At 38.5% G+C, this 15,796-nt stretch overlaps 1 protein-coding gene across 3 annotated transcripts; it reads right to left on the bottom strand.

The window, feature by feature from the left end:
* Positions 1–8: 8 nt before the first annotated feature.
* LOC123675949 (titin-like) lies at positions 9–15,779 on the bottom strand. 3 transcript variants are annotated; one of them, XM_045611534.1, is made up of 16 exons: positions 15,437–15,779; positions 14,946–15,130; positions 14,641–14,837; positions 11,569–14,570; positions 10,868–11,049; positions 10,012–10,315; positions 8,285–8,460; positions 7,482–7,796; positions 7,041–7,294; positions 6,205–6,329; positions 5,984–6,092; positions 5,740–5,929; positions 3,648–5,151; positions 2,673–3,593; positions 1,368–1,730; positions 9–1,107 (listed from the first exon to the last, which is right to left on the bottom strand). In XM_045611534.1, the coding sequence occupies exons 1-16, from the start codon at positions 15,579–15,581 to the stop codon at positions 608–610; spliced, it is 8,472 nt and encodes a 2,823-aa protein (XP_045467490.1). In that variant the 5' UTR covers positions 15,582–15,779; the 3' UTR covers positions 9–607. The 3 variants fall into 3 exon arrangements, with proteins under 3 accessions (XP_045467490.1, XP_045467488.1, XP_045467489.1); XM_045611532.1 differs by having other exon boundaries at positions 2,673–5,151; XM_045611533.1 differs by having other exon boundaries at positions 2,691–5,151.
* Positions 15,780–15,796: the final 17 nt, after the last annotated feature.

Below are 15,796 nucleotides of genomic sequence, written 5' to 3'. Positions count from 1 at the left end.
ATACAAAATTTTGGAATTGCACAAAATTCTATTGTACAAATAACTTTACACTATACAATTTCGATTTCTATCTAAATATTCATATTCCATAAGGTTTGGACAACATTTAAAAACTATCAAGTTTCACATAATCTGAGAACACAATACAGTTATTATCAGAAACTATAGGTAATTCTAAATATATACAATTATGTACAAATATAATTAAATAAAAAAATGTTTTTACATAGTACAAAATTTCGAGTTCACTTGTCTTCCATATAAAATTGAAAGAATAAACTTCAACACTGGAAAACTTCATCGGAACTGTCGGTTAAGCTTAAGCTCCGCCTACTTGGCACACTTGACCCTCCCTCTTCAGTAACCGAAGTTAGGAAGCTCCGCCTTCCTGGCAATAATTTGGAATTCTGCTTTCTCAAAAAGTAGGAACAATTTCAAACTTTGAATATTCGAATTTGTAAGCCATTTGGAATAATAAAAGCGAAAAGAACTATATTTCTCGCGATAAAATCCTGCCAAGTAATACTGATAACTTCAGATGAGCCCATGAAAGAAATACCGCACCTATTGCTCAAGCTCATCCCCCATACTGATTGAAGAAAGTCTCCTATTGCTCCAGCTCGTCCTCATGCTGACTGGAGAAATAAGATACCAATCCTCCAAACTCCCCGCTGGGCTCTTCCTCCATATTCTTCACACTAGTGTCCAGATTGGTTGAAGTGGAATCATACTGATCAGGATAGGTGGAAGGGTTGTCATAATTAGGCGACACGCGCTCATCTCCCATAACAGGGGGTGGTACATTGTAATCGTAGTTATACCCCGGATTGGTGTTGGGGTAGGGTGGTCGATGTGGAGGCATACCTTCGTAAGGCGACTTGGAAGGAGGGGGAGGTCCAGAGTACTGCCCCATGGAAGGCGGTGCTTCAGACATCCCTAGTGGGGGTTGATTCATTGGAGGTTGTTCCATTGGTGGCTGAGAATGATGAGGAGGATATGGATGCATTGGGGGCGGGGCTGGTCGCTGATGGTGATAGCTATGGGGAGGAGGCTGCTGTTGCCCCTCCTTCGGATAGTAGTTTGGTGGATACTGACCGGGTGGTGGACCTGTAATAATAAAATGATTCTTTAGTTTTATGTAGTTACAGAAGGAGGAAGTCTACTATCGTTTGATGCAAAAGTTTTTAGTGAAACATGTAAACACATATATACAGAGCGTTTCTCAACTATGGTAAGAAACTTCAGAGTGTTATTTGTTAAGTCGTTCTAGCAAATTATTTTCCTAATGAGCGTTACACTTTTTTTTTTGTGAGAGGCACACCATGTATTACTGGCTGTTCTAGTGTCAAACTTAAGAACTGACTCACCATAGTGCCCTTGAGGATGATTACCATGAGGCACTGGAGCAGGATGTGGTGAGATATCCTTCTCCTGAGTCTCGGCAGGCCTGGGACTCTCGTTGTCGTCGCTGTCCTGCATCATTGCAAACTGCTTAGGACGAATCCTACCAACCGGAAACGCTCCCTTGCCAGGGGAAGTCTGCAGCATCCTCGTGATGACAGAAGGAGCAGGCTGGCTCTGAGAGAAAGGCTGAGGTGGACTGGCTATCTCTATGTTGGCAGCTGGTGGAGGTTTATTGTTGCCAGTTTTAGCCGCTTCTGAAGCAGGAAGGCCGGCTGCTGCTGCTGCAGCAGCGGCAGCCTCAGCTGCCAAGGTCTTCTTGCCCTTTCCTGAAATTCGAATCTGTGTTACAAGCGTCTCAACTTTAACCATACAAAAATTGAAAGATCAAGAGGGTTTGTTGATACTGAGCTGATTTTGAAAAGAGGTGGTCCAGAGTGCATCATAACATCTTGGCAGTCATAATGACATTGATTATGTCATAATTGAAATATTGATTGTATGAGAGTTATATAGTAGGACAACGCCGTTCAAATTTATTCGCGCAATCTAAGAAGGTGATTATGAAAGACTCTAATTTAGACAATGCAAGTTTCAGCAAGGAAGTAGACTATCAGTATTCGGATTATGAAACAAATGTTTCCATTCTGGAACTTATATCATAAAATTCGAGAAGAATCATTTGTCAGTTGCGTTATCATTGTCAGCATTGCCCTATTATTTTATCGTCATTCAATGGTGTTAGTATAATTTCTTTAGGATTAGTATACTACCATCGTGTGCACCGAAGAATTTAATGCAAGATTATTTTTCAACTAGAGTTAAATCTTTCATTTCTGTTGCACCGCACATTAATTTTTCCTCATTAACTGATTCCTCAAAATAGATGGATCATTTGCGGCTTAAAATATAACTCTACTTTTATAACCTGAAATATGTAATGATAAATATATAACTCTTATATCCTATGAATTTGAAATTCATTTCATATTCGCAGTCGTTTTTATTTTTAATTTGAAAGCAATCACTAATAATTATCGCAGGTGATATTAAAATTATGTTATATAAAGATATTCTCCACTGTGATCATAGTTCCGAGAGGAATACTAAGTGTACAGTGTTGTCGGTTATAACCAGGCATTTACTAATCTTCCATATGGAATACTCGGTGCACACGGAATACCCAGAATAATATTTAACCTGGTATTTCGTCCAAAAAAATTCTTAAAAAATAAATAAGTTTCTCTTATATAAAAATAAAACATCCTAACCTATTGAAATCGGTTTACCTCTTCCTCTGCGCTTTTTGGGGGTGCCATCTGGACTGTCGTTAATCGAGGAAGCTGGATTTGCTCCGTGCACGGGACCAGAACCGGCATTGGCATTCGAACTGCCACCACTAGCTCCGATATGAGCGTTCGAACCCATCGTCATGTTCAGACCGGCAGAAACTGAAGAAGACAATGCACTCATTGAAAGATTCGTACCCGAAGGGGCCATAGAACTTATGGGAACAGGCGCACTAGTTCCCATAGGTATGCTACTGCTGATCGAAGAACTAGAACTCATCGGAGGAAGATTCATATTTCTCCCGATATTAGGAATGTTTCCTGGCAAACTCACGCCCATTGAAGAGGCATTAATACTCTGATGGTTGGGGTCCATTGGGGGAATGGGCCCCCTCGACTCCATCGGGGGCATGGGCCCTCTAGACTCCATTGATGGCATAGGCCCTCTGGGCTCCATTGATGGCATAGGCCCTCTAGACTCCATGGATGGCATAGGCCCTCTAGACTCCATTGACGGCATAGGCCCTCTGGACTCCATGGATGACATAGGCCCTCTAGACTCCATGGATGGCATAGGCCCTCTAGATTCCATGGATGGCATAGGCCCTCTAGATTCCATTGATGGCATAGGCCCTCTAGACTCCATTGGTGGCATGGGCCCCCTAGACTCCATTGGTGGCATAGGCCCCCTAGACTCCATTGGTGGCATAGGCCCCCTAGACTCCATTGGTGGCATAGGCCCTCTAGACTCCATTGACGGCATAGGCCCTCTAGATTCCATTGACGACATAGGCCCTCTAGACTCCATTGATGACATAGGTCCCCTAGTTTCTATTGGGGGCATAGGGCCCCTAGACTCCATTGATGACATAGGCCCCCTAGACTCCATTGGTGGCATAGGCCCTCTAGACTCCATTGATGACATAGGTCCCCTAGTTTCTATTGAGGGCATAGGGCCCCTAGACTCCATTGATGACATAGGCCCCCTAGACTCCATTGGTGGCATAGGCCCCCTTGACTCCATTGGTGGCATAGGCCCCCTTGACTCCATTGGTGGCATAGGCTTCCTTGACTCCATTGGCGGCATTGGTCCCCTGGGATCCATTTGTCCCATAGGCATCCTGTGGTCCATTTGTCCCATAGACATTCTGGGATCCATCTGTCCCATAGGTATTCTGGCATCCATTGGCCCCATAGGCCCTCTAGGATCCATAGGTCCCCTGGGACCCATCATGGGGAGCATATTGCTCCCTCTCATTCCCATGGGACGATTTGGCCTCATCTGGTGCATCATACCGGGTGGTCTGTGAGATCCAAAAGAATTCGGAGGCATCATCGGAATGTTTCCTGATAAAGGATGGGACGGTCCCATAGGCATATTGTGCATAGACACTGGAACTGCCCTACTGGGACTCGACGGAGGAGGTGGTGTGTGATTCATAGGACTCCTGTTGGAATTGTTGGATTTAGAGAGGTTGTGGACTTTCATGGATCCGAGTTCTGAGAACATAGGTAGGGTTACACCTGGAGGTTCAGATAATTCGTCATTGTCGTCGTCGTTGTCCATAACGAGGGAGGAAGAACTGCCCAACATGGACTCCTGGGGCGGTTTCATGTTGAAGAATCTACCACTGCTCGGTTTCTTTTGTATATCAACCGGTTTTTTCAACATGGCTAGTGGCGGTTGAGAGGCATTCTTTTTTTCAAGTTCCTGTTTTAATCTTTTGGCCTCTCTGATCTGAATAGCGGCCAGTTCCAGTTGCCTGTTGGCGTATTCTTCGTTTTCCATCATTTCCTCCACTTCTTCTTCATCCAGTTCGTCCAATCTTTTGTCTATTTTTGTCAAGTTGACTGGAGTAAGAGTCCGACCGCTTCTTTGGTTTAAGATTGGTATCACTGGTTTAGCGCCGATCTCGATCAGCTTACCGGGCGTTTCTTTGTTGTCCGCACTGGGTGGCATACCAGCAATATCTTTAGCGACTTTTGTAACGGTGATACCGCAAGCTTTCAGCTTTTCTACATTCAGACCAGGGAGAACGGCTGGTTTCTGTAACTCATTGGGTTGCACCGCTGGTAATTTTGGCGAGATTTTTGGTTCTTCTGGTACTTCTTTCTCGACCTCTTTGTCTTCTTCAGGTTTTTTGCATTTTTCATCGTCGACTTCTTGCTTATTAACCGGTTCAGGAGATTCCACAGCCTTTTCAACCTCTTCTTCCTCTTCTTCTTCACTATCCATTATTGTTCTTTTCTTCTTCAATTTGATTTTTTTAATCACAAGGGCCTCATTTTCAGAATCAGAATCTTCTGAACAACGTTTCTTGTTGTTTATTTCATCTTCTTCTTCGTCATCATCACCACTAGGCTTCTCGACCTCAGCTTCTTCTTCACTTTCTTTTTCGTCATCATCCTCTGCTACATACTCGTCATCACTCTTGTCCTTTATTTTTTTCTTCAGAGTTTCCTGAGGAAAATTTACAGTTTTAAAAGTTATGATTACATTTCAACATACATAACCTAATTTGAATTATGTTTCACCGTATCAAATAGCTATTGAAAAAAATCACTGATCATCGTCCAAGAGACTAAATAACAAGTATGTATACAACTTATCTTGCGACAAGAAATAAAACGCTATTCTCTATACAAGTGATGAGGCTCATTTTAACTTAAGCAAGGAAGTGAAGAAGCAAAACTTTCGATGTTGCGATTAGAGGGTAGAATCAACAGAGAAATATGTTGGGTCAAATTATGGAAAATTTTGTCCTACGAGAGCATTCAACAGAATGACTGTTACCAGCCGTTGTTATTTTTCATTCTTGAAGTCAAGTATCTCAAATGCATATAGGCAGCAACATTTTGATGAAAAAAAAATGAGTTATTGTTTACAAAATTTCAAGTTTCAGTAGGTCATCCTATAATGTTGAAACTTGGTGGATATCATTCAGTTTAGAATATTTGAAAATGATATTTTATTTAGAATTTTTATTTCGTTGCTGCTTAAAAGACAGGAATAAATGAATAATTGAAATAAAAAAAAATCTTCACTCACTTCTTCACTATCTGATCCCAACGTATCCAAATAGCTTGTCTTCTTTCCTCTTGTTCTTCTTCCTTTTGTGTCATCTTCACTATCCATACCGTACTTAATTTTTGGTTTCTTCTTCCTGTAATTTTCCAAATCTGAATCATCGAAAACCTTTTTTTTCTTGGATTTCTTGTGGAATGACCTCTTGTTCGACCTAAAATTAACACAACGTTAATCTTTCGATCAATTGAAACACGAGAAGACTTACTTCTTCTTCTTTCCCCTCCAGTCGTCACTGATGGAAGATTCAGAATCAGAGAAATACCTCTTCTTTTTCTTTTTCTTCGAAGATTTATCATCGCTGTCATCATCGTTGACTGGAAAAATTATTCGATAACCGTGTGAATTGGATTTTCAATGGTTTAAACAATTATTATTATCATTATTAGTTTGGCAATGTTAATAGAATATATTTATGGGATAACTTACTGAAATCAGCGTCATATCTTGTTGTCCTTGCTCTTGTGGAGCGTCTTACTGGTCGAGAACTTTTCTTTCCGACAAAACTATCATCCGAATCTTCAGTGTAGTCTTCCTCCTCGGTACCTTCAGAGCTAACAAAAATGAAAACGTCAGAAAATAATGGCACAGATGGCCTTGCAGATGGCTGTCAATACAGTGACTTAATAAAACACAGTGGCGACAAGAGTGGTCCCGTTTTTGATTGGCTGCCACAATCAAATTGGGATAATCAAATTCTAATTGGGACAACATTAATTTCTATGCGAATTCGTTACTTCACTTTTTCTATCTGTAAAAAACATTCAATAATGTTATTTTGAAAATATTCTGGATCTTTCATTTTGATATAGAGCATTTTTTCTCAAACTTTGGTGTAGATTCGTTTAGTCCCAATTTGAATTTGATTATCCCCAATTTGAAATTGAAATATGAAATTTTGAAATATATTTGGACAATTTGATTTTGTTTAGTCTCCATTTGAAGTTGAGGGTATAGTATAGGGTATTTCTTTTCTTTCTCCAGGTGGCGCCATATTAAGAATTGACCAATCAACAGCATCAATATGAAATTTTCATTTCTGTCAAATGTCGTTTATCCGATTTTTCATTCTTTATTTAACCTCAAAACGACATTGACAGAAAAACGACATGAGCAACATAAACGGAAGATGCGGAGTTCAAGTAGAGCATCAGCAATACCATTAAAATCCAAGAAAGCTGACCACTTCTAAAATCTCCAATTTTAGACATCTCACTTCAAAGTTACAGTGACGTCCGCTGACAAATTGTCATGCAAAGACCTACCTGGATCCCTTGAAATCCTCATCAGAATCATCAGCCTCATCATCGCTGTTGACCTCCAAGTTGTTCAATCTCTTCGGTTTCTTCCTGTAGCTCATCGCCTTCTTCCTGCTTTCTTCGGGATCCCTTGGTACGACAGGTGGCAGATCTTCGAAACCGTTCCTCTCTTCTTCTTCTTTGGCAGCGTTCACTATTGTTGCGATGTCTTTACCACGACCCAAGGTATGGGTCTTTTCTACTTCTGGTGGAGGCTCCTCCTGAAAAAAATAATTAGCTTTCATTTAAAACTCTTCCTCTTCATTATTGTCTGCCTGGAGGAGGCATAACGCTTTTTCCTTACGTGACGAGTTCTGCCGGCTCACAGCAAGCCGCGTTGAGGAACTTCCCTCCATAGAATTCGGATTTCTGAATGAAATTACAACATAAATGATTTCTCTTTCTTACCTGCAAAGCAGAGTTGATGAGATCGTCATAATCCTGGAATTTGTAGCTGTGAGCCTGTCGCCTCTGCCGAAGCTGATAAATTGGCTCATCACTGTCGCTTTCCTCAGAAGCGGATGGTGTGTTACCCCTAGAGCTTTCATCGGATTCTGAAGATTTGTGAGATTTCTTCTCTTTCTTGTCTTTGGCAGGAAGCACGTTGTTCAAACTTATACCGACGTAGGCCAACCTTTCTTTTCGGCGATCTTCCATCTCCTTCTTCACCATCAGCTTGTCATACTCGATCAGCTTCTGGCTGAGATTCTCTTTCAGAGTTTCCTGTCATGAAAAAACAATGTGGGTTTTGAACAGGTAAAACAGATTGTTTAGGGATTTAACAAAAGCTTCGAAATGAAAAATTATTCTTTACTCTGATTTAAAAAAAAACTTGCTAAATGCATTTAAGTCTATCCTGAGCAGCTTGGTTTTGTGTCTATCGATTCTTTACTTCTACAATTGTTATCCGATTTTAATGAAATTTGTTGTGAGTACAACTTACAGCAGTTTAAGACACGCACAAACCGATTTCTTCTAAATTCATCTCGGGGCGCTTGAAAGGGCGTTATAAGCTCAGTCTTTTCCCGAGAGATGCGTATAAAAAAAAAAAAATTCGGTTTGGGCCGTAGATGGTCCCAAACGAATTTCAAATTTTCCAGATTAAGAGTGCACGTTGAGCATGAGCTATGAAATTAAGTGATCTCCAGTCTCGATTTTCATGATCAAGATGTATCGTTGCCAATACTGTGTATGTAATATTTGTTACTTACGTGTTGGCAACTGGGACAGTACCAATCTCCTTCGGGAATGACAAATAGTGCTGGTCTCAAACAGGAACAGTGCCATCCATTGTCGCACTTATCGCAAAGAAGTATCCATTCTGGGTGATCTGATTTACCGCATTTTTGACATGGAAACTCTTCATCTGGCTCATCGTCTGATTCTTCTACAAACCCAAAATTGTTATAATTGAGTTAGAAAATTCCGGTTTTTATTCTGACAATTCGCATATAATTGTGGTAGGAAACTTCAGAGGTTTTCTGGGTTGTAGATTGTAATTGGACACTAAGCTTATTGTTATTGTCTGGATACTGTGTTATACATTAGTTGGGGTTAGGTTAGGTGGTTCATACTCTCCACTTCTGGCTGATTGGATTTGAGTGCTGTTAAACAAGCGCTATGGACGATTGGTGTCTCTTCTGTCCTGCTAATGTTGTTTGAATCTTTCGATAGATTTGAACTTTTCCAGTCTTAAGATATCCTCTACCTTCTGGTTACCACCAATAGGTCGCATTTGAACTAAATCACTCATAAGTGGAGGAGATTAACTACCTATCCTCGTCCCACCTAATGGGTAGAGTTTAAATTCCCAGACTTACCCAGACCTAGGCAAGAACAATAAGTTCGACGTAATCCAGTGCCGGTTTACAATCTACAACTTAGAAAGCCATGAAGATGCCTACTGCAGTTGGAGGCGAAACGTCGGTAGAAAAACGACTAGACTACTGCTAGAAAGTCCGAAATTTCCTAGCTAATTTTTTTTTCTATTGGCCATCACTTCGAAGATTCAAAGATAATTTCAGAAACCTATTGATATTACAATACAGATTAACCTCGTCTTCTAGTGTGTCATTGAGAATGCCAGATTCGTTGAAACATTGAATAAGTGTATGATTTTGAATAGATTAGATGAGAAGCTAGACAAGATCAAGCAATACAGAGCGTACAAACGAAAATAACCAATTACTTAAATCATTTTTAGAAAAATAAGTTCTATAAACAAACGCTTTGTTTTCAAGATACAGGGTGTTAGAGCTTGATTATTTTTCAAATTTTTTTCTCATAGCACCTTCCCTTCACAAGATACTTACTTTGAATTCGACATAGATATTGCAATTCAAAGTATTCATCATGTTATTTGCTAATTTTGAATGCAAATTTACAGGGTGATATTTTTTTCTGGAACAGAACCCGCTTCTTTTCTCCAGAACTTTTTTTTAGTGGGCCATTGTAGTTTAGAAAAATGTAAAAAGAAACTTTGGACTAGTGCTACAATTTTTGGTTTTTTGTAGTTTTGTCGTATCTGCTACCGTTTTTGAGGGAAAAATTTCAAAGAATTCTTTAGTAATCCTCAGGAAAATTCAAATTATGACAAAGATCCATTTGGTTAGCTGTGATGAATAAATTAATTATAAGTTTTGGTACCTATTAACCCAATCTGTAGTGAAGTATGATTCGATAAACTGGTACAATCATCACAAAAAAAGTAGGAACACAAGAAACAACCTGTACCTCGGAAACAAAGCGTTTGCGGATACATGTTTATAGAACTTTTTCCTTAAAATCATGCAAGGAATCTCTTCTTTTCCTTTGTACCTCCATATTAGGAACACCCTGTATACTCTGCAGAAAGTTTTTCATTAAAATTTGGATTGAAATCATCTTCTGGTATTATTCTTACCGAGTCAGTAACATGCTAAATAGCTCACTAACTTACCTTTTCTCACTGTTCTAGCCCTCTTAAGTGGCAAAGGTTCATCGCACTCCAAATCACTCTCGGGTGAAAATTCATGATCGGATTTAAACTGAAGGGGCTCCTCCTCATGATGTTCTTCATACTCACTCACTTCCTCTTCATCCTGACACGAATAGTCACAACTATCTTCGCTGCTCGATTTCCAACCTATCGATATCTTTTGATGTTTGTTCTTCTTCTTTCTCTTTTTTTCGACGACCATCGGTGGCGTAGGAGCTGGCTTCACTTCCTCTTCTATTCGTTTTCTCTTGCCCACTTTAAAATCCTACGGATAGAATGATTCAGTTTGACTTTTGAAGGACACTACTAATGATTCAACAAAAAAAATTTAAGGTTATGTGCATTACAAACAAAATTTATTACAATATACAGATGTGTTACAATATACAAGTCCATTTTTTTTTTTTTTATAGAATAGACATAAGTGTAGCCAACCCCCACAGCACCAAATCACTACCAACACCGGCACATATATTTCAACCGTTTCTATTGATACGAAGTACATGTATTTCTAATCGACTATTGACTATGGCGTTTTCTAAATTTAATTCTATTATCAGCAATTCTATTATACAGCACTGTTGTGATTATTCAAGATTGGAACTATTCCAGATAAACTAAACTCTATTGAACACAAAAAACAGATTCAACCTGTTTTTCATTCACTTCTAACACCCTTTGCAAAGAAACTCCATATTTTTTTCAGAAAACAACTTTTATTTCTAAATAAATCAGTAATTTATAAAAGAGTATGAATTCTTATCAAGACAAACACAAATAATAAACTTTATTTCAAAATTAACTACATCTTCTTTACCTTATCATCTGATTTCTTCTTTTTCTTTTTAGAAGAACCATCATCATCGTCCACACGTCTTCTTGTCGCTTCCTCTTTAATCTTGATTTGGGCAATACGTCTAGACTGTCGAACAGGAGCTGTTGAGTCAGCAATTGAAGACATATCTTCATCTTTCACCCCCAGATTTTTGAGTAAACGAGCTGTAAAAATGATGAAATTTAAATAAGTTGAACAGATATATTAAAATCCTAAATATAAGAATGACAATAAATACAAATATAGGGTATTTTCGAAGGTCTTGATTTTAAGATGGTGTAACTCATTGAAAAAAAACCCCTTAAGTAGAATAACATTGTTGCAACTTCTTTGAATAATTTGATTCGAAATTAGTGATTATTAAACTACGCATAGTTTAAATAGGTGATCTTCGGTAAAATGGTGAACCTGAGATATGACAGAATGAACGGAGGAGCCACAGAATTAGAAAAAGAAAATTATTTTTAGAGAGAAAAGTTTATTGATGGCCATCGACCTGAATTATTTTTATTTTTTCTTGAAATTGTATTTTATGAGCACGTTCTACCAATAAAGAAAACGTTACAGCCTCATAGAATTTTTCGATTCCATTCACAGAATATATATTCATGCACAACCCCCTTTAATTTTCATCACCCCCAAAAACTTTCACACTTTATATTTATTTAAATTACAATACTCACTAGTTTTAGTTCCCCTCTTCACCTTAGCCTCAGACTTCTGAGAAGCGTTGTCACTATCCGACACAGACGGCGTTGACATCTTTTTCTTGGCTGGTGCCTTCTTGAGACCCTTCGCCTTCGTCCCCTTTTTAGGCAAATCATTCTCGTCGCTACTTGCTTCTCCAACTTGCTGCCTTCGTTCTTCCACACTCTTTCTCAGGGTCTGACCCAACAATCTCTTTCCCTTCGTTTTAGGCCTCTTGATTTCCTTCTCTGGCGCTTCCACTTCCAAGCTCTCCCTACCCCGTTTGCGAAGACTTCTTTTAGGCTCCTCAACGGCGGGACTGCTCGGATTGTAGTCGAACGAAAAGCCGGTTATGGATGGAGTGGCCTGCTGGGCATTGTCTGCCTCTTCTTCAGACACGGCTAGAGGATCTTTCTCAGGGTTTTCTCCAGCCGTGTTACTGTTATCTGTATCGATTATCGTCACGGATTCCAAAGGTGCAGGAGAATCAGCTTCGTCACTCTTGGTTGCCTTCGCAGTAACTTTTTTAGGTCTTCCTTTAGGCCGAGGGGCTACAACAGGTGTTGGAACAGCAGCGGATCTTGTATTTCTCGTCTGTCTGATTGAACGTGTTTCGGTCACTTCTTTCTTATCATTACCCTCTATATCGTCATCCTTTTCTTCGGCGGCTTTTTGCGGTCCCGTTTTCTTTTTCTCCACCGGTATCTTTTTTCGAGGATGCATGTCTTCTTCAATAATCGAGTCATTGGAGGCTGCGGTTTTGCGAGCCCCCCTTTTTCTTTTCGAAGGTGGACCTTGAGTTTTCGATTTCTCCTCTTCTTTTTCTTCAACTGGTTCAGTTACTTTAATTTCTTCCTTGTCTTCATCATCCTTCTTCTCTTTATCGACTTCTGTTTGTTCAATCTTATCTCCTGCTCCTTCTGTTTCGTCAGATGCATCTTCTGTATCACCGATGTTTTTTTGTGTTTCTTGAATTCCGAATGTTTTATCATCGGTTGCTTCACTTTCGCCGCCTTTTTTGAGTTCTTTACTCTCATCTTCTTTATCTTCAACAGTGACATCACCAGTTACTGATTTACACTCTTCAACATCTTTTTTATCTTTAGTTGATTCATCCACCTCGTCTTTTTGTGGACTCTCTTCTGTTTTTTCTGGTTCTGTTATTTTGTCCTCTTCCTTTTCACTTCCTTCAGTATTATCTCCTTCAGTACTGTTAGTTTTTTGTTGAACATTTTCTTCAGATGATTCCACTTCTTTTAGTGTCTCTGCTTCTTTTGAAGTTTGTTCATCTTCCTTTGAATTTTCCTGCTTCAAGCTCAACTCGTTCGTTTGTGATGACTCAATTGTTTCAGAGTTAGCTTCTTCTGATTTGTCATTTTCAGATTCTTCCACAATTTTCGCATTTATTAATTCTTCCCTTACGTTAGCTTCATCCTCTTCGGGTTCATCTTTTTCACCAACAGTCTCAACTTGCTCTTTGAAAGACGAGTTCTCTTCTTCGATTTCCTCATGCACCGAATCATTTTTATTTGTTTCTTCTGTTTTATTATTTTCGGTTTTCTGTTCTGTATCCGGAGATTCAGAACATTTGGACGAAGGCACTTTATTTTCTTCTTGTCCTGAAATGTCCCCTACTTTTTCTTCGATTTCCACATTATCACCTGCACCTTGATATTCACCATTTGCCTCTTTTTTCTCTTTGTTTTCTTCCAGAACTGAACCGTTGTTGCTATCAGGTTTTTCAGTTTCGTCTTCAGATGCACTTGTGTTCAATAACGGATTTGGTTTGATGTTTAGAGAACCGGGACCAAAGAAAAATTGCATCTTAACAGGAGAAGCATTCTCCTCCTTTTGTTTTTCACTTTTATCGGGGATTTCACTCTCAGTCTTAGAATCTATTATTGTATCTATATTAACGCTATCTATAGGAACTTTGTGTGGGGCTTCACTGGTGTTCAATTTAGAAGTTTGCAAGGTGCAAGCATCACTATTTTTAGATTTATCAGTTTCCGGTGTTGTAGTCTGTTCCTTTTCATTTCCTGTCTGTGAATCGCAACCTGAACCTTCTCCGTAGATGTACATAACCTCTTCCTCGATTTCTTCACTCACAATGATTTCTTCATAAGTTTCTTTACCTGCAAGACAATGTTCTCCAGAACCTTCTCCAAAAATGTACATTACAGGTTCTTCAATTTCTTCGTCAACTATAGGATTGATTTCTACTTCTTGTTCCGCAGATTTGTTTTCATTGCCTGATTGACAGTCATTGCCAGAACCGCTGCCTGAGACATACATTACAGGTTCTTCAATTTCCTGGCTCACAATGATATTACAACTCTTGTTGTCGGCTCCAGAGCCACTTCCTTTTATTATCATAACGGGAGACTCAATGGCTGGAGAAACTTTAATCTCCTTCTGCATTGGAGGGCCTTTTGGTACTTTTGTGATTGTAATTTGAGATGAATCCAACTTTGGCTTCTTAATGATTGTCAATTCAGGAAAATCTGGGAGAAAATTAGCTTTTCTAGATTCCTTGGGCTTCTCCATAAGCTCACTCAGTGCTTTTATCCTTAGAATAGGTCTTTTAACTTCTTCTTTTATATCTGCTTCACCTGGTTCTTCCTCTTCTTCATCTTCATACTCCTCCTCTTCTTCATCTACGTCATCACAAAACTCTTCATCTTTGTCTGTCATAACAGCTGCTTTATTAGCTTGTACGTCTTCATTATGAAGTGTTTCTTGTCTGAATTCTGTATTTTTACAATCGTCTTTGTCAGATTTCTGTTCAGAATTTGGAACATCTTTTTCTTCACTTTTAATGCCATCAGAATTATCATTATCTTTTGACTTGGTTTCATTCGAGTTATCAGATTGGCCAGTATCAAGGAAAGGTTTTTCTGACAGGCTGTTGCTATCTTCATTCAAGGCAGAGTCTGAACTGAGTTTAGAATCTCCATCTGCTAACTCATTAATGAGTGATAATAAACCTTCCCTGTCCCTATAAATAATATTCAATTAGTAATCAGAAAAAAAAAACATATCAATAATCATATGTTGAATCAACTTACTTTGCTATTAAATGCCATGTCTCTTCATCAGGATCTTCTTTATAAATCCTAATTTGATAATTGTTGTCTGTCTGAAACCAATATGCTCTGCCTAACTTGTCTCTACCCAAAGGCTGGGCACGTAATGACCCTGCACTCATTTTATTTACTTCATTTTTGAATTTTGTATTGTAATCAAACTGCATCTCAAGTAGTTCCTAAAAAAAAAATTGTGAAAATGCAACTGAATAATTAATTATTCTGACAGAGACTTCATTATATTCATAATATATATTTTATATGGATGGACTTTAATAAATTTTTACCTTGAGTGCTCTTAGCTTAACTTGCAATCTAGTTTTCTTGTAACCAAATCTTTCAATCTCCCATGCATCTTTTGAAGAATAACTATGACACATATTTACAAGTGCTCTTTCCCATCTCTCAACTGTTACATTTTTCTTGGTTTTCCTTAGAAGTTTGATATGTAAGTTCATTAATTCCAGAGGAACTGAAATAAAACATCAGAAATCAAAACAACTCAGTACACACAAAAATAAATGATAAACTTCAATATGACTACTAGAAAATAATAGTAATCAAGTAGGCTGCTTTATTTCAATGAAACAGTTCATATTTTCATAGGAATTATTTTATCAATATGTCAAATACTATACGAATGTTTGCTTGCCTTATGCAGAAATAGGGATACATAAAAAATTGAAAAATATTGATAGGAACTTTGTCGGCATTATTGCAGTTTTCATCCATCTTATATGGGAAGCAAAGTACAATCATACAACTGCAGAAATATTACCTTCAAGATTATTCTCCAGCATATTTTGAAGCTCAATGAAATCTATAGTCCCAATTCCACATAATTCACCGAATTTCTCCAAAAATGCACAAATTATCGCGAAGTTTGGATCACTTTCACAAGAAGCTTCGGCCTCCGACGCCATTATATACAAATGACAGCATTAGGCGTACAAAGTCTGTTTAATACATAATAATCGTTTGATTAATAAATAATGGACTGAAATTTATTTACACAGTTCCATGAATACATATACCGTATAAATTATTAGTTTTAAGGAATAAATTATTTTGCAAGGTGGATTAGGACAACAAACATGACGGCATTCTACAAATCAAACCATAGAATATTAAATAAAAC

The sequence above is a fragment of the Harmonia axyridis genome, chromosome 3, assembly GCF_914767665.1.
Source record: "Harmonia axyridis chromosome 3, icHarAxyr1.1, whole genome shotgun sequence".
NCBI lineage: Eukaryota > Metazoa > Arthropoda > Insecta > Coleoptera > Coccinellidae > Harmonia > Harmonia axyridis.
Note: the sequence above shows the minus strand (reverse complement) of the source record. Positions and strands in the feature narration are given on the sequence as shown.

Coding starts and splice junctions, on each gene's coding strand:
- LOC123675949 (XM_045611532.1), bottom strand. CDS start 15,581: ATGGCGTCGGAGGCCGAAGCTTCTTGTGAAAGTGATCCAAACTTCGCG. Junction 8,461..10,011: donor GGCTAGAACAGTGAGAAAAG/GTAAGTTAGTGA, acceptor TTGGGTTTGTAG/AAGAATCAGACGATGAGCCA. Junction 1,108..1,367: donor TCATCCTCAAGGGCACTATG/GTGAGTCAGTTC, acceptor TTATTATTACAG/GTCCACCACCCGGTCAGTAT.